Below are 18,189 nucleotides of genomic sequence, written 5' to 3' on the forward strand. Positions count from 1 at the left end.
AAAATGTTTTAATATATATAGGATTTAAAATAAATATATACTGTAAGGGTCTTTTAAAAATTTATTTTTGTAGTTTCTGTGGATTTCTATGTCGAGGACCATGAAAAAAGTACTGATCTGTTCTGAAGGGATCATTAAGTACGTATTCTTTAAACACTGGAACCATCAGAGTCTATGTTCTGTATGAAATGTGCAAAACTGCAGAAATTAATGTTTCTATACTATTTTCAAAGAATGTGCCTATTAAAGTTTTCTACTCAAAGAACAAATCTTTTGTTTTTATTAAAGCGCCAACACATCTTTTGTTTTTATTAAAGCGCCAACACAAATGTATAAATCTAAAGTTTATTTGTCGGTGATTACGCTGTACTACAGTACATTCATCATTACACTAACTTGTTCCATTTCCAAAAGAGAAGTGAACAATGTCCAAACAATCAGTGCCTCAGGAATATTTCACAGTAGTTACCTTTTAAAAGAAAGGGACATTCGTTTGTCTTCAACAGGACAGAAAGGTAAAAACCTCAGCGTGCAGAAATTAAAGGTGCAGTGGACGAGTTAATGTTTGGTTCTGGTAATGCTACAAACAGGTTCTTCATGCAGCTACTCGAGTCAAACAAGATGTATAACACATGTTGCATGTTAAAGTACCAGACGATTCATAGATTAAAGACATTTTAAATAAGCTCTAAAACTATTTTTTATTTGATGGAATGAGTATGTATACCACAGCCATTAGGAGGAATACATTTCCCCTTCTATACCAGTGAGGAAGACAACAGTCTGTCCATAAAGTTTTTATACCAAACTTCCACCATAGCCAAAACGTGTGCAGATGTAGAGCCAATTAAGTCTGAGCCCATTAAATGAAGCAAAGATACAGAATTTAATTTCATTTAAGGCCTAAAAAGGATTATTTTCATGCACAAAACTGATTCTAGTAGTTCTGATAGAAAGCTTTGCTACTGTTTGAGGCTAATCAGTACTCTAAACACTTAAAGTATAATCAAAATAAAATACAAAATCTGTTTATATATACAATAAACTGAGGTAATCACCCAGTGGTGCAGTTTCTGCATGTTTGCATTGATTTGTGCTGATCTAGCTGTCTGTATATAAACCCAGGCTGAGCGGTGTGTCTGGATGCACAGACAAGAGCAGGGAAAAGTAACTGTTTAAATTCCTGTTCCTGCTTGGTTCACAGCTGAGACATGGTGGCCAGGTGGAGCATCTCATGCAGGGAGCTGGAGAAGTTGTTGAACAGCGAGGCGGCGTCCGTCTCGCGGCAAGAGTTCCATGATGTGATCGAGATCACAATCCTATGCGAGAAATAAAAGTGTAGATTAAAAAAATATAGCAACCATATTAATCTGGACTAAATACAAACTTGATCAAATTAAAGTTAACTGAGGTTAATGAACTAACATAACATGACAATGTTGTATTAAATCTAAGAATGAACTGAAAGTTCTGTTCGTGTTCTCTCCCTCACCTGTCATCTCTGATTCGGTAGAAGAAGCCGTAGCCCTGAGTAACCATGGGGGCCACCGCACCCAGAACTGTGGTGTAACCCACCAGACTGGACGACAGCACGAAGTTACCTCCACCCCCGCTGAACACAAACACAAAAACAAGTCAAACGTTTTAGTCGAAAAGCAACAGACTGAACGAACAGGAGTTCTTTCTTAAGTGAAGCCACGTTGTTCTTCAGAGCTAAATGATTGACAGAGGGAGGACCTTCTAGAGTAGAGGGGGTCAGTGAAGAGCTCAGGGTTGGGACGTCCCTCCTCTTTAGCGATGAGATACATCCCAAGAAGATGTCTGTCAAAACCTGGAGACGGACACAAAACAGAATGAGCTAATAAACATCACTGTGACCAAGCTGCGGCTTCACAAACATGGACTTTGACAATAGCGCTTATGGAAGTAAAATACAAATAAACTAAATAAGACATTTCTTTTGCAAAATCACAGCCCAGAAGATCATGATTTGATTTTTCACAATGTAAGAATGGCTGCAGCATTTGTTTAAAAACATGTGGATGATGTTTGGGTGACTTCATGATACAAACTAAAATACACCTTCCAGTTGTTGATATTTGATGCTTACACTAGTGGTAACATCTATGAATAATATGAGAGGTAGCGTGAAATAAATGGTCTTAACAATAATGTGAAGAAATATCCGACAATCTATAAATGTTAAACGGACTGACCGTTTCCATCCTGAGCCTCGGACATCAGTTTGTTGTGTTTCTCGAAGGCTGAGAGCATGGCTTTCCTCCTGGCATTCACCTGAGAACAAAAGTTCATTTAACATGTGGAAGTTGATGTCACCTCAGCCCATTTCTTTTAGGACAAACTTACATCACAAGTCAGGTCCATCATGGCTTTGCACCAGTTCACAGCCTCCTGGGTGCAGGGTCGCATCGTTTCCGTCCTGCCGTGGAAAAACTTGCGCGTCGCCGCCGTCTCGTAGCAACTTCCTGGTCTGAGGAAAGCACAAGACGACATACAGTATAGAGTAAACTAGCCTCAAACAGCATTAAATAGTAGCTGTTAGCAACCCCACTTCTTGTGCATTTTGTAGTATGCCAGCTGCATCGCCAGCTGAACGAAGGTGTCTGGGTGCAGCTTCTTCTCTTTGATGGCTTTTTTCCCAAACGCTGGGAAGGCGTAACACACAATCTGCAGGTCCTGTACCTGGAACACCACAGATACAGGTAACGGTCACACGGCTGAAACTGTGGACACGTAAAATATTAACAAGGCTTTGTAAAAGCTTACAGCCTCCAGATACTGCTGTTTGGCGTGATTAATATCACTGCAGACTTTTTCATCCACAGTAAAGAGCAGCTCCTCAGGAAGGGGCATCTGCCTGACCGTGTCTGAGCCCTAAAAGGAGTGACACCAACGTGTGAGAAGATCTATCTGCTTTTATTTATTTAAAGAATAAACAGGCCGAGTTTACCTTCCATTTTCCTTCTGCAGCTCTGATTTGTTCATCAAGATACCAGCACATCGACACCAGTACCATCGCATCGTATGGCGCATGCTGCAAAACATTTTGACAGGAAGTGTTTCATTTATGTGAAAATTATGTGTTTACACTTATTGACTGCCATCACAATGGAACCGACCAGGATATGTTCAGAATAAGCATATTAAATCTTAGACACTCTTTACATTGCCCTAAAAACTCACATCACAAGTGGATCCGAATGTGCCGTCTGCGAACACGATTGAGTTGTACGATTTATCGCCCCAGCGGATGGTGGGGTCGCCTGTAAGGGCTGCCACAGTTAACTGTATTCATAATGGAAATGGTCTCAGATCAGAGTCACAGCTTTGTTTTGTGGTCAGCGTGTGGTTGAGGTGTTTGCAGGCCTTACTTTTGTGTAGTTCTCTGGAGTAGAGTAGGGTTTCGTCTCATCCAGGGACAAGACAAACAGGCTGCTCTGAATGATCTCCAGGATTGTGTTATTGTGCGGATCGATGCTTATTAGATGCTCTCTTGCCTGCCAGGAAGTGAGCAGAGTTATTGATCGACAGGAACGTTTTGGTAATATGAGACCTATGAGACCAGTCCTGAGCTGCAAGCTGCTTTTGTTTTTTTGTCAGATAGATAAATGTGAGCGTTCCTACTTTGGCCCAACGTGTCCTCTCCTCTGATGTGAGGGCAGACAGTCCGTCTCCCTCTGGCTCCCGGTCACAGCGCTCTTTCACATAGCTCAGCTGCCTGCAGGTTCACACAAACACACACACTGGCTGGGTGATTTCCACCATGGTGGGTTAATTCAAAAAGCTTTCTGTTAATGCAGCAAACATTAGTGACAGAGATTTGTATTACTCAGATAATGCTGGATTCAGTTACTGCACCAGAGAAAACCATGTAGTCCAGAGCTCTTATTGTCTGTGTTTACTTTGACGTTTTAGGGGAAAAATAACTTTAAGAACTGTTGATTAAAGTCTGACTTTTAAATGGAAAATTATATCCATTGTTTTTATGCCAAGTTTTTATTGTTCTAGGAAAACCAACAACCGCCACAGCTGCATTTATCAACTTTTATGCAATTCACTGTAGATGTTGCTTTAAATATTTTCTAATCCCCCACTTTCTCCTGTCGGCAGGGGGCCAAAAGGCAAACCATAGAGTCAAAATACAATACATATATTTTTGTTGTGGCAAAAATCTTATAAAATGTTTGCATTGTAAACTGTCACAAACCTTATTGCCTCTTTGGGCCTGTTATGCAAAATCTTTCAAAAAACAATGTAGATCACATCTTTCACTATTTACAAAAACAAAAGACTAGTTGTAAACTCTAAACAACGTTATTCTATCATTTGCACTGATCCAATATTACAAGGTTTTTATTCTAGAGTTTACTGTATGTCTATATTTGTGTATGCTTAGTACCTGAGAATTTCTGGAGGAGTGAGGATTCGTCCAGCAAAAAGTGCATCAAAGGTAAATATCCGTCCACGGCACATCACCACCACGTGGGAAGGGCACGGCCCCTCACTTTCTGTGACAAAGCACAACGTAAATCATAAAATGTTACATAATGGTGACAGGCGAGCTGAAGAAGAGGGTCAAAGGTTCCAGGTGTGTCTGAAAAGATAAGAGTTCATTCCACCTGTCTTGAAGTAGTTACGGATGGTGTCCTTCTTCACTCCCGGCACTTTGCAGGTACAGAAGAGCATCCTGAACTGATCCATGTCCCACGGGGTTTTCCCAGCCTTTTGAGGAGCCAGTCTCTCCCTAGAAAACAAGCAGAGAAACACAATTATATTTCTGTAAACAGTGAAGCAAACTGATGTTAAACACAATCGCATGTCTTACGTGCGGAGCAGGTCCCAATACTGCAGCGTGTGCCATGTGATAACACTGGCCCTCTGCAGCCACGTTCCCTCTGCAGGAGGCCAAAAATGCTCCAAGTACGGTCCTGGACCTCCAAAGTTTACATTCAGCTGAGAGGGGATGCGGACCTCCAGATACGCCGTGTCTAACCACCATTCCTCCAGCTGAAGGAAAATGAAGAATCATCCAGCGAACACTTCTGTGTGACGTCAACTAAACAAGCGTCTAAGAGCTCAGCTACAGACCCAGTTCCTCTTTGATTTGGCTCGCTGCAGCAGTTTCTGGTGCAGATCTTTGCCAACACCTTCTTTGAATTTCCTCACAATGTCCACCGTAGATTTAAACTCTTTCTCTGACGCAAACGGACGAACTGAAAGATGAAAAAAAAGGAGTCCTTTAAAAAACACTGAACAAGTATGCCGTGTTTTTTTTAAACACTTGTGCAATATTTTGTATTAATTATGATCAACAATGACACACTTGTCATTTATTATTGTTCTGAGTTTGAAATGACCAAATTTATAAAGCCAGTAAGGATCAAAAGGTGTTTTAAATTGTAAAATTGTAGAGTTGAAATAGGAACTACATAATATGACCACAACTATCAGTCCAAACATCAAACTGACACTAAAGACCTTCTGAGTTTGCCATGTGGTTAATAAAAAACTAGGGACAGAAATGTCTGTACCTTTGACACAGAAAGAGCCACAGAGCCAGGGGAAACATCATTTTATTTACAGAAATTAGATTTTTTTCGTTTTTATCTTTTACATTAATTTTCCATCCCTTCAACCTCAGTTGGTCACAAAAGCTTTTTTGTTTTTTACTTTGTACAATTGTATTTTTATTTTAATAAAAACTACATTTGGCTCTTGAGGTCACTGCAAACCTGACAACCGATCACATTCTGGTTCAAACGCCAGCTCTAAAAGAACTAAAAGATAAAATGTACATAATAACACATTTTCACAGTTTCTGTCTTTTACTTAAAGGAACCAAAACAGGTCAACTTAAGAGCCAGACAGCAACAGCACAAATCATATAATCAAAGTGATTTTCTTTGAGTAAATATTTGAAGCAGACATGTCAAGTAGAAAAATCTGAACCAAGGGAGGCTGGAGACAGCCAACATCCTACCTGCATCCAGGTACTTTGACAGGCTGCTCTCCAGCGTCGGGACGGGCAGGTCAGGTAGAACATTTTGGTACTGAAAGGTCCGCTCAGGAGCAGGCTGTGCTAAATGATTAGCCATGTCTTCACCCTGTAACACAAATGAGTGTAACGTTGTCACAAAGAGGTGGCTGGCCGGCCTAGCTTGGTCTCATATGCGTGAATGGATAAAAGCTTGCACCATTGTTAAAACTTCAAGATAATTTATCTGCACTTATTGTGGGTTTTTATTATCCATCCATCTATCCATTATCTTTACCCGCTTCTTCTTTTCAGAAGGAAAGAAAGAAGTGGAAGAATCTTTACCACCCCCCATCCCAAGCGCCCTGCCAAGGGAACTGTTCTAGGGTAAACACTGAAACCCATACGGTTTTACACAGACACTTTATAGATTCTTTGTGCATCACTACAGATAGTTTACCTCTCACTTGATCACTTGTTGATCACTTGATCATCAGGGAGAACACTCTGGGTCAGCCTAACCAAAACCAAAGGCCTCAGCTCAGTCTTCATGGAGTCTGTAATTCCTGTCCACATAGGCTCACACATAACGTATCTTATTTCTAGAAACTTCCCTTTCATATTTAGTGGTAAGACCTTCCATGCATGTCATATCCTACTTACAGTCCCCTCCAAAAGTATTGGAACAGCAAGACAAATTCCTTTGTTTTTGTTGCACGCTGAAGACATTTGGATTTAAGATCAAAAGATGAGTAAGAGACAAGAGTGCAGGATGTCAGCTTTTATTTCCTCTTATTTACATGTAGATGTGTTAAACAACTCAGGACTCAGGAAATATGTAATATTGGATCATTTTCCTCAATAAATAAATGAACAAGTATAACATTTTTGTCTCGTTTGTTTAACTGGGTTCTCTTTATCTACTTTTAGGACTTGTGTGAAAATCTGATGATGATTTAAGTCATATTTATGCAGAAATATAGAAAATTATAAAGGCTTCACAAACTTTCAAGTACCACTGTATGTACAAGTTCACATTCACGCACAAACGTACCAACACTCACTTATATTAGTATACACCCCCCTCCCCCCAGTTTTAGTACTCTATTACTACTATTATTACTTTATTCATTTTATTACTCTTTAGGAAATGTTAACAATAATGTGGAGATACAATCTTGCTGCTACATTTGATTTTTATTGTTTAAACATACGTAAAAATAAATTAAACCGGCACTGTGCCCGTCTCTTAATTTCATCTTAATAACGTTTAATTTTTTCTGTCTGCAAGTTGGAAATGTCCCCAGATTTAACTTCAGAAATCTGGTCACCTTATTTGTTCCCATTTTTACCTGAATGGAAAGTTACCAAAGTTTGACTCAGAAACAAGAATTTTAGCACCAGCAAGGTGATTTTTAAAGAGCTTTTAGCTGAAAACTGGACATAGAGAACAGTTGATGATCAACTGAATGATGATGCATCTCTCTGGTCCTGTATGTGCTCTCTATCTATGACTGTACTCTGTTTCAACAGACATTTTTGTTGCTTCGAGTTCCTTGTTTGCCACAGCTACTAATGGAAAACCAGCTACTTCTCAAGCCAAATATCTACAAATCAAATCTGTCCTAGTCAATCTTCAGTAAACCACACCTTTTCATTTTCACCATTCTCAGTTAGTAAGGTTAATAATCTGTTAAAAGGTCTAGATTCTAAAAAAAAATCTGCAGGCCCTGATGATCTTCCACCTTATTTATTAAGGCTGGCTGCTCACATAATCTCAGTACAGGTGTCTCACATCTTTAACCTGTCCATATGCTTGGAAAACAGCCTTTGTTCTTCCTTTGCTGAAGGGAGGTGACCCCACCTCACTGAACAACTATCGACCAATCTCTAAACTCTGCATTTTAGCCAAGGTTCTAGAAAAACTGATAAACTTTCAAATCAAAAAGTATTTGGACTCATTTAACATCTTACCTCCACATCAATCTGGTTTCAGGAAGCAACACAGCACAACCGCTGCTTCACTGAAGGTTCTTAATGATGTTGTTGAAGCACTGGATGCTAAGGATTATTGTGCTGCACTTTTCTTAGACCTGTCTAAAGCTTTTGACACTGTGGATCATAACATCTTGTGTCATAAGCTCTCAGAAATCGGTTTCTCAGAACACACCATTGGTTGGTTCTCTAACTATCTTTCAGACCGGAGGCAACGTGTTCAACATAATGGTACTTCTTCCAGTTATTTAATAGTCAACAATGGTGTACCACAAGGTTCTGTTTTAGGTCCTTAGGTACAGCGTGCACTCTCAGGACATTATTACATGCAGTGTTCCCTCAGTGAGACCTGAACTTGGCAACATGGCCTTTTTCTAATCTGCTCCTGGAATATCTTGTAAAAAGATCTGAAGCTCTCGACCTAAGTGGCTTCAAACATCTGCTAAGTTGGGGGAGTGGTGGCGCAGAGGCTAGAAGATGGGCCTGTGATCGGGAAGTCGCAGGTTCAACTCCCGGTACAGTCAACATCAAAATGTAGGTGGAAAAGGTGGAGCACCCACACCTCCCTCCACCCTCATTCACCCTACCCTGGGCCCCTGAGCAAGGCCCTTAACCCCCACCATCTGCTCCCTAAAAACAGGTTATCTCTTGAAAATGAGTTCTCGTGGCTCAATGAGACTAACCTGTATAAATAACAGGTAAATGAAAAAAAAAAGGAAAAAGTTCCTGGCAAAAACCAATACAGACGTTCCTGTTTTAGTATTTTATATCGCTTTAATGTAGCTGTTTTTTAAACATAATTTTCTTCCATTTATTTTCTTCTATTTATATGCTTTCTTTTAAGATTGTCTAGTGTTGTCATTATCGTCTACTGTTGCTTTTTCATTCAACCTTTATACAGGTCAGTCCCATTGAGCCTCAGGGACTCATTTACAAGAGCCCGAGTGATGACAACAGTGGACAACAAAGACAACAATAGACGATCATAAAGGATGCATACACATTGAGAATAACAAGTGAAAATAAAATGGTATTAAAAAATGTAACAAAAAACAACTAGGTTGTAAGGCGATGTAGAAAACTAAAAACAAGAACATGTCTGCATTGGTTTCCCCCATGAACTTAGCAGATGTTTGAAGCCCTTGTCATCATTCTTTGTTAAAAAACAGGTCTCTCATGTAAATGAGTCCTCGAGGCTCATTGAGACTAAACTGTATAAATAAAGTTTGAAGTGAATGACACATTTGCTCTAATTTATTAAAGAAAAGACTTTCAGATACTGTTCATCTGCTACATTTCTAAACTTTTCTCCTCCACTTGTTCATTCTTTCTTATTTGAAGCACACGTTGCACAACCTGCTGCCTGCAAGGACAAAGGCAGAAAATGTATCCAAAAGCAAAAAGCCAAAGTGCAAAAAAAAAAAAAAACCTTCACAAAAGCATGGAAAACTATTAAGAACATTTAAAGTTTATAAGAAAGTTTGGTTTATTTTAAGTAAAACAAAAGCAAACAAAAAAGAAGTGGTTTTGTCAGACATATTTATGTTTGTTTTTTTTCCTATTCTGTTTCTGCCACAAACAGAGCTGCATAAGCGCTTAGCTGAATTTATTTTTAATCACTGCTGAATAAAAGATGTCTGGTTCCCGGAGGGCTAACAACACGAACAACAACACGGAGCAGCTAATGGCTAATGCTAGTCAGCTTGGGCTAACTTGATCAGAAAGCGGACAACTAACTCACCTTCTCTGGGATATGATGACTTCAGCTTGCTGCATAAAAGTCCTCGGATTCGTTTCTTTTGTCGACTGGTGTGTAAACGAAACGAGTCCATACAGAGAAAGATGTCCACAGCCGCAGCCTCCACTCCCCCTCGTCTTCACCTTTACCCTACTCAGCCTCAGAGCCAACACCTCACTGCGCATGCGCAAACCGTTAGCTGGACACCGAGTGGAATAATTAAGCTTTTATTGTGAAAGGTGTCGAGTAAATAAAAAAAAAGCAAATTCAAGTCTACCTTTACATATGACAATTTTACTATAAAACTTTTATTCAGGCAAAATTGTCAACGACAAAATAAAGGCAAAAACACACTTGCATTTGATTCCCCTCATGGCCAGTATAAACTTGTGTTTGTTAACTTTAGTTTAGAAACATTAAAACATAAGGTTTAATGTGCATCTTCAGTGACTGTAAATAATAAAGTATCAAACATGATTCTCTGTGCTTAGTGATGGATAAAATGATATTCACAATACTGAATAATTGTATTTACAAGTAATTGTTTTTAAGATAATTTACTAATTATTGATACTGTGTAGACTGTTCATTTCTTTGTCAGTGGTCTAAATAACATTTAATTCCTACCATGTTCTGCACCCTCTTCTTATGACGCTTTGAAATACGACCTAGTAAAGTTTGGTTCAAACCAAGCCTGTGGGAGTGCAGACGTTAGGATGATATGCAGTAATTCACCTAGTCAATACAGAGAAGATAACTGATCAATAACTAGGCTCCAGCTCCTTTTAGTCTCTGACATATTGTAATCTCAGTGGAGTGGCTACTGCAACTTTGAGACTTGTTTCAGTCACTGTAGACAGGAATAAAAAGGTTGAACTTGTCTTAAACTGGAACAGGATTGAGACTGAGATTACAGGAACCTTTATGAATGAGGTTATAAATTTGTCTAAGACCAGAAAACTATTAAATGTTGCATGCAATTGTAATTATGGTTCATAAAGATTAATGGTCTGAATGAGACTGATGGAAATAAAGCCCAGCACATGTGTGACATAACTACATGTTAGGAGTTTTTGTTCCTCAATAATAATAAAAAAAATAAAAAGTTTTAAGCACGCAAAGAACCAGAACTCACTAGTAAAATGTCTTATTTATTGTGGGCAATAAAAGCATTTACATGGAGTGTCAGATCTTTGAATACCTAATGTAAGTGTGTTCATGAAATAAGGTTTAAAGTTTGAGTTGCGATCGCCTTTGTTATCACATGATTATAGCACAGGACTGCACAAGAACGAGATTATGCAGCAAGGCTACAACAAGTTTGGATTTAAGGCCCCCACCTCTTTAAGAAAAGCTCCAACTCTGAGAGGTTTTGGTCACTTATCAGTCCCCTTCTCCAGTCTGGCCAATAATAGATATCTTCTTAACATTTCTTTGTTGTAACAGATAGATAAAAACATTGAAGTTCTTCTGTGCAAAAATGTGATCCTTCTCCTAAGCCCATTCTTTTACATAGAAAACCCCTTTTTAAATGTTTACTCTGTGCAAGATGGACGTTTCTGTTCACGAGCAATGCCGTTCAAGTGAAAGCCAAGCCATGAAATAAAATACATTTAAAAAGCACATGTATCACAAGAAATGTAAAGAGGTATTTAATTACAGTACAGTAGTTTGTTCACATTTTACAGCCTTCTGTTTGTCTTGCTGTGCTCCCAGAGGCATCAGTGATGTAAATTAAATGCAATAAAGTTAATCGTCTTAACCACAGAGGTGCATAGAAGTTTTATTTACTGTCCTGGTCGATAAAAATAACTTTCCAAGTAAGCAAGAAATGTAAAATTACTTTAATATTATGGCCTCTGAGAACTCAAGGCGAACAGCAGCTTTGTTTTAGTGGTTTCTGCCTCTTCAGATTTTTGCACACCCTACAGCCCATATTTGCTGATAACCTCTTTAGCATGTGTGATGTATGTGGACATGGCTTCGTCCTTGGACATGCCTGAAAGAATAAATGAAAAAAAAACATTAGTTGGAAACACTGTGCATTATTCTGTTTGTATTTTAGTCATTCTGCCAGCATTAATCTACAGGAATGGGTTCAATGCAAAATCTACATTAGTGGAAAAAATTTGCAAGCTCAGTTTGTTGATTTATTTATTTTTTATTTTTTATTAAAAGCCTGGTAACAAAGGTTTTCTCAATAATACTCAATGAGTGAGATATCTAATGCAAAGTAATACTTCTCGTTAAATTTTAAATCTCTATTTTGTTACCTTTTCTGGATTCCCAGGCCTCCCATTTGGCTTTTCCTGTTGGATCCAAAATCCCTGGTTTCTCTGCACATGTGAACAGAAGAAATCCTCAGAAATCAAGGAGTAAATGATGATTATTATTGATTCTGCTCTTGGGTCATACCAGTGTTAACGTCTCCAACGATGGCCTGTTTGTAAAGACCGTACAGGGTCAGCAGCTCATCGTTCGTGGGCTGCGTTTTCACCTTCTTCACATTGTCTGCTATGGTCTTAAACTCTGCCTGCAAGTTAAACAGATTTAAGATTCAGTCTTAATCAGTGCTGAATGAGGACTTTGAACATAGTGGTCACAGCGTGGAGCAAAGCCTGGGAAACTGACTGTTGCACAAGATGGAGAGGAACAAAAGGCTTTTTATCCAAGACTGCTGCTTTGGTGCCTGAATGAATGAACGAATAATCTGCTTCACAACAGATCTGGGACACTGCAGCAGAATTGATAATTACTGATCATTTTGGGTTACAAACATATACCTAACAGTTGCTAACCAAACTGTGCATTAATTTTCATAATTACTGGAAATGTTAACCTCTAAATTGGTCAAACTGCAGTATTTTTTTTAATATATTCTCAGTTCTTTTAGAGACATATTGTGTTTTTACAGCAGCTTCAGCATGAGGACCAAAGAACCAATGGATTGTAGTTCTATGTCATATAAGCTTCGCCCTTTAAGGCCTTCGCTTTAGTGGGTTTATCCCGTTATGCAGAGCATAAGCACTGAAAAAAATTAGTCCACGCCCACCTGCTGTGTGGGCCCTACCCGGTCCGTATAAATTACGTTAAGAGCGGGAAATCGGCTCCCATTTTTTCTTCAGCGAGCTAATATAGCACTGTCAGAAGAACAAAGAAGATAAGTTGTGTAAATGACCAACCTTGTGAAGGATGCTGGGCCCGGCAGTCGACCTCCGGTCGTCCGGTGAGTTCTCCTCCCCGAGGAGAAGATGACAGCAGTCTTATTCCAAGGTAAGCGTCGTGGAACATTTCCCAGTGACAGGTCACTACACGCTGGACAACGCCATCTTGTGTTTTTTCCTCTTATCGCCGACCCTCGGGGCGAACCGGATGGTTCCTCCGGGGCAAGGTGTGCTCAGCTGCAGCCCCCGCTGCTCATTCCCTCCCGGGGAGCGTAGTGTAGGTGGAGGGGGGCTGAGTGAATGCTCACCCCATCCCACCTCGTTTTCGCATCGGCGATCACACCGCTCCCGGCCGACAGCGCCCTCAGGGGTTGCCCGGCGGAACCCGGGAGGAGGCTGACATGAAGGGACCCCCTTTTTCTACGTCCCTCGCCTTTTCCCGCCAGTTCGGATGATCGGCGGAAAGGTTATTTTTCACTGACGTGTTTTTCCAGGCAGCCGCAGTTAGCAATAACGTGCGCTGCTAGCATATAGCATGTCCAAGGGACTGAAGGCCGCAGACCTGCCTTGGAGACAAAGAACTCCTTCTGTAAGGCAACTGACGCTATTCCTCGGTTCCCTCCCCTGGAGCCAAGCCTCGCGGAAGCTTCCGGAGCGAAGCTGTCCAGGTCGGAGCAGCGTCCCGTCCCTCCGGAGGAACCAGACGGCGACCAAAGCTCTCCAATCGAGCCCACCGACGTGTTTTCAGGCAACCGCAGTTAGCAACAACATGCGCTGCTAGCATTTAGCATGTCGAAAAGGCTGAGACCTCAGACCTGCCGGAGGAGACTAAGAGCTCCCTGTGTAGATCGGCAGACGCCATCCTCAACATGTGCGCCGCTCCCTCGGGTTGCCTGTCGAGGATTGTAGCATGGATGACGGTAATCCAACGTTCCATCTGGCTCCGTCACTCTCCATTGCTGCCGGAAAAGCTGCACAAAGACCGGATGGAGGGCCCCATCTCATCGGACGCGCTGTTCGGAAGCAGCTTGACGTCCATGCTGACGAATTCGAAGCAGTCGGAGGAGACGTCGGAAGCTGTACGCCATCTCATCTAGCCGCGCGGCTCATTCCGTCCTCCAGCCCGCTGGAGAGATCGTCAAAAGCAGAGGCAGAGACATCGACGCTCCACGGCAGCAGCAGCTTCGTCTCGCCCAGCTCCACCACCAGCCCCGCCCGCCAGAGACCACCCCTCCTCAGTCCGGCAGCCTGCACTTCAGCGTTTTTCCCCAGAGATCGCCTGCAGACGGCGCTCGGAGCAAACAAACCGCAGAGCTCACGGGGGAGAAGTTTTAAGAAATGACGGTCTGCGGAGGATGTGTGTATAAATGACACAGGAATTGAATAAATGATTTTTCAAAGATCAAAACGCCTGTTTTTAGCCAGTCTGTAAGCTCGGATGAGCTCACAGCCGCTACACACCCTCCACTCATAAAGAGCCGGTGTCCTTAAATAAAGGTTTTTTAAATCCACCGCCGCTCCCTCACATGCCCAGACGCTCACGTGACACCACGGTAAGCGAAATAACTTGTTGTCAATCAGGCCCGCACGATCACCTCCCAACGGTGTTTACGCGCTCCCGAGCGAGACAAGCAGCCTCCATCCAACGGCACTGTGTCGATGATGCACGCACAGCTGCCCGGCGCTCACCGGCCCACATCGGGATAAATGTGGGACCGCAGGCCGGGTCCGGTGGAGGTCCCTGCTCTCAGCGAAAACAACACACGCCTCTCCTGTATGAACGCGAGTGGCCGTCATCCACCGCGTCCCAGCGATCAGCAGCTCACGGCGGCATAAGCGTGAGACAGCTGAATGAATCCAATGACGGGCCCCGCCCTCAGCGAGAGCGGCGCGCGTCCCTCCAGAGGAAACGTGCGCTCCCGCGAGGCTCACAACCTTCACTTCATCAGCTGACACACGCCTCGCCTCAGCACACACCGCCCCGCCCGGACATGAAGGTTGGTCCGCGATCCAGTCACAGCGCGCGGGCGCGCGCAGAACAGCCCTTTCGAGAAAGCCTCGCCTTGGGTCACGCGGAAAACATTTCCGCGACGCATGACGGCGGTCGAGGCGGAGGTTTGGATGACATCCGTTCAAAACACGGCACATCATTTAAACGCACGTCCACTCCACGAACGTCACGCAGAGTGGTTAAAAACATGCTCACCGGACAGATGGAGGGACAGAGTGTTATGCAAGGGTTACACGCTGCAGTTTGCAACCCGACCCCCTCCGTTCGGAGGAGTTATAGAGACGGTCCTGTCATCACCAGACCAAGTCTCAGCCTTAAATGCAGAAATCCAAGAGCTTCTGATAAAAGGTGTAATCTCAAGAGTTCCCAACGAGGAGGAAAACACAGGGTTTTACTCAAGCTACTTCCTGGTCCCCGAAAGGACCGGAGGGATGAGACCGATTCTGGATCTGTCAGCTTTCATCAAAGCGATCATGAACAGATTTTTTCACATGTTGATGAACAGACAGCTGTTGGACAACATCCAGGAAAACGACTGGTTTGTCTCCATCGTTTTAAAAGATGCCTATTTTCACACACCAATCATCCCAAAACACAGAAAATTTCTGCGTTTCGCCTTTCAAGGGATGAAGTACCAGTACAACAGGTTGCCTTTTTTGGGTACTCCCTCGCGCCTCGTACGTTCTCAAGTGTGTGGAGACAGCCCTGCATCCACTGCACAAGCAGGGATGAGGGTTTTGTTTTTACCTGGACGACCTGCTGCCCCTGTCTCACTCCAGACAGGAAGCATTGATACAGGCTCAGGTGTTAGCATCACACCTGCTAAATCTGGTTTTCGCCATACTGGAAGAAAAGCTCGATTTTCCCGGCCCAGATAATTGTTATCTGGGAGTGGAATTAAACTCAATTACCATGACGGCTCGTTTATCACAAACAAGAATCGACACTCTAAAAACCAATTACGCCACGTAAGACCTGGCAAAGTGGTAACAGCTGTCTCCGTCATGAAGCTGTTGGGAATGACGTCATCAGCTCACACAGTGGTCCCGCTGGGTTTGTTACACATGAGGCGCCTCCAGAGGTGGTTTACGCGTCTGCGTGTGGATCCAGTAAAACAAAAGAGACGGATGATCACTGTCCCTCCCTCCATGGGAGCAGACCTCCGACACTGGGGAAACACCCTGGCTCTGTCAGAGGGAGTCCCCGTCAGCAGATCCACGTCACGTGTCAGTCTTCACGGACGCGTCTCTGTCAGGTTGGGGTGGGGAACATGCCTATCTCAAGCAGTAGGGGCGCTGTGGCCCCACCGCACATCAGCCCACATCAATGTTTTGGAGTGTCGCACAGTGCTGAATGTGATTCAACTTTTTGCTCCCGTGCTACAGAATCAACACGTGTTGATTCACACAGACAACATGGTGACTGCTGCGTACATAAACCGCCAGGGGGGTGTGCGTTCAGCCCAGATGTTACACATTGCGCGGAAGCTACTGAGTTGGGTTCATCAAACCTGCTTTTATTAGAGCAGTTTACATATCCGATGTTCTGAACAGAGGGGCTGATGTGACGTCCAAGGGCGGCCCACGTTATGTGGACCGGATCCTCCATCCGGATCTGATGTTTTTCAGACGCAGCAGAAGTTGGCAAAGCAGCTGTGGACCTGTTTGCGATGCGAGAAGAACGCTCAATGTCAACTACGGTTTTCCCTGAGCCCGCGAGACGATCCATCGCTGGGGGGGGGACGCATTTGCTCACAGTCGGTGGCCCAAAACGCTTTTTACGCGTTTCTTTCCCCCCCACCTCCTCTGTTTTTTACGGTCCATGAACCGAGTTCAAGAGGAGGGATTGACAGCCCTCCTTGGTGGCTCCCGGCGTGTGAACGCACTATGGTTCCCAGGCCTGCAACGTCTGTTGTTGGGTCGCCGTGGAACTGTCATGGAGGAAGGATGCTCTCCTTCAGGCAGGAGGAGCGACCAAGAGTTACCCAGAAATAGGTCAACACCGGTGGGTCTGACCGCTGAGCGGTTCCACTTAGAGGATGGGTCTCCCTCAGGAGATAGTGTGCACAATTCAAGATTCACGTGCTGCATCTACCACAGTTCTGTACACATCAAGGGGACGGCTTTTCAGCGCTGGTGCACAGAGAAGGTTTAGAGACCACCTCATGCCTTTTAAGCGGCGTGTTGTTTTTCTACAACAGCTGATGGATAGGGAGTTGGCTTTCAGTACGCTTTAACGTACGATTGCAGCCATCTCTTCCTGCCACAAAGGGTTTGGAGTCAGAACAGCTTTTATCACCCGCTGATGAAGCGGTTTCTAAAAGGTGTACAGAGATGTAGGCCTGTTTTCACGCCCACTTGTTTTCCACAGTGGGTTTAACGCTGGTCCTGCGAGCCCTGATCAAAGCTTCAATTGAGCCTCTGGATCAGGTTTCATTTAAATTCTTGTCTCTTTTAACAGCCCTGTTGCTGGTTTTAACACCCGCTAAGAGGGTAAGTAATTATCTGCCCTCTCTGTTGCTTCGTCATGCCTTAGAATTAGGCTGACGGGCAGCTCAGCTGATTTAAGACCAACCCAGCTTTTATGCCTAAAACATCACGAGCTCTTTTAAATCAAGAGTGATATCGTTGGAGGGGTTTTTTCCCCCCCACAGATCAGAAGAGGAAGCATCTTTTCATCTTCTCTGCCCGGTGCGGGCGTTTGACGTGTTACATAACGCACACAGCTGCAATGCGTTTCAAACTCAACAATGGTTTGTGCATTATAGAGATGTTTCTACAGGTCGCCGTTATCCATCCAGCGCTTATCACACTGGCTGTGTGAGGCCTTTTCTGAAGCCTACAGAGCATCAGATTTAGAGCCTCCTGTCAACCTCTAAGCACACTCGACCAGGGGTATCGCATCTTCGACTGCTCTGCATAATGGTTTGTCAATGCAGGACATTTGCACTGCGGTTGCATGGTCAACACCCTGCTCATTTATTCGCTTTTACCTACGTGATGTAACGGCTCGTTCCATGACACATTCTGTCCTTAGTGCTCTAACAGAATGAATATTGTTGTTCTCATGGAACTCTGTTTAAGCTCACTTCTGTCTGCATGCATTACAGTGTGAGATGTTGTTATCAGTCACAAGTCGTGTCTGTGATTTTGGTTATATTGTCACTAATCAGTTCATGATTATTGTTACCAATCAGTTCAATTGATTTATAATCAATTTATGGACATTAATCTGTTTATACTGTTCAGCCATGAACCAGTTGGTTCATGCCCCCCCCCCCCCCCCC

At 43.1% G+C, this 18,189-nt stretch overlaps 2 protein-coding genes across 2 annotated transcripts in view; both read right to left on the minus strand.

The window, feature by feature from the left end:
- Positions 1-406: 406 nt before the first annotated feature.
- On the minus strand, positions 407-9,893 carry crot (carnitine O-octanoyltransferase). The gene is made up of 17 exons (XM_037676293.1): positions 9,732-9,893; positions 6,002-6,125; positions 5,110-5,234; positions 4,847-5,028; positions 4,641-4,765; positions 4,421-4,529; positions 3,646-3,739; positions 3,393-3,518; positions 3,205-3,306; positions 2,972-3,055; positions 2,788-2,895; positions 2,573-2,703; positions 2,368-2,491; positions 2,217-2,295; positions 1,738-1,831; positions 1,493-1,612; positions 407-1,319 (listed from the first exon to the last, which is right to left on the minus strand). Exons 2-17 carry the CDS (start codon positions 6,114-6,116, stop codon positions 1,199-1,201), a joined length of 1,839 nt encoding a protein of 612 aa, XP_037532221.1. The 5' UTR covers positions 6,117-6,125; positions 9,732-9,893; the 3' UTR covers positions 407-1,198.
- Positions 9,894-10,875: 982 nt separating this feature from the next.
- The window catches only part of acbd7 (acyl-CoA binding domain containing 7), an 8,220-nt gene continuing 906 nt past the window's right edge, over positions 10,876-18,189 (minus strand). Inside the window, exons 2-4 of the mRNA XM_037676294.1 lie at positions 12,144-12,261; positions 12,002-12,064; positions 10,876-11,727 (exon numbers count right to left, since the gene is read on the minus strand). Coding sequence (XP_037532222.1) covers positions 11,654-11,727; positions 12,002-12,064; positions 12,144-12,261 — 255 coding nt within the window. The 3' untranslated portion in view covers positions 10,876-11,653. The remainder of the gene's footprint in view (positions 11,728-12,001; positions 12,065-12,143; positions 12,262-18,189) is intronic.

Source organism: Nematolebias whitei, chromosome 5 (assembly GCF_014905685.2).
Source record: "Nematolebias whitei isolate Nwh7 chromosome 5, NemWhi1, whole genome shotgun sequence".
Lineage (NCBI taxonomy): Eukaryota > Metazoa > Chordata > Actinopteri > Cyprinodontiformes > Rivulidae > Nematolebias > Nematolebias whitei.

Excerpts from the sequence above, each read along its gene's own strand:
- crot (XM_037676293.1), bottom strand. The coding sequence starts at position 6,116 with ATGGCTAATCATTTAGCACAGCCTGCTCCTGAGCGGACCTTTCAGTAC. Across the intron at positions 2,896-2,971 it reads CTGCAGAAGGAAAATGGAAG|GGCTCAGACACGGTCAGGCA; the intron begins GTAAACTCGGCC and ends CACTCCTTTTAG. Across the intron at positions 2,492-2,572 it reads TACTACAAAATGCACAAGAA|ACCAGGAAGTTGCTACGAGA; the intron begins GTGGGGTTGCTA and ends TGCTTTCCTCAG.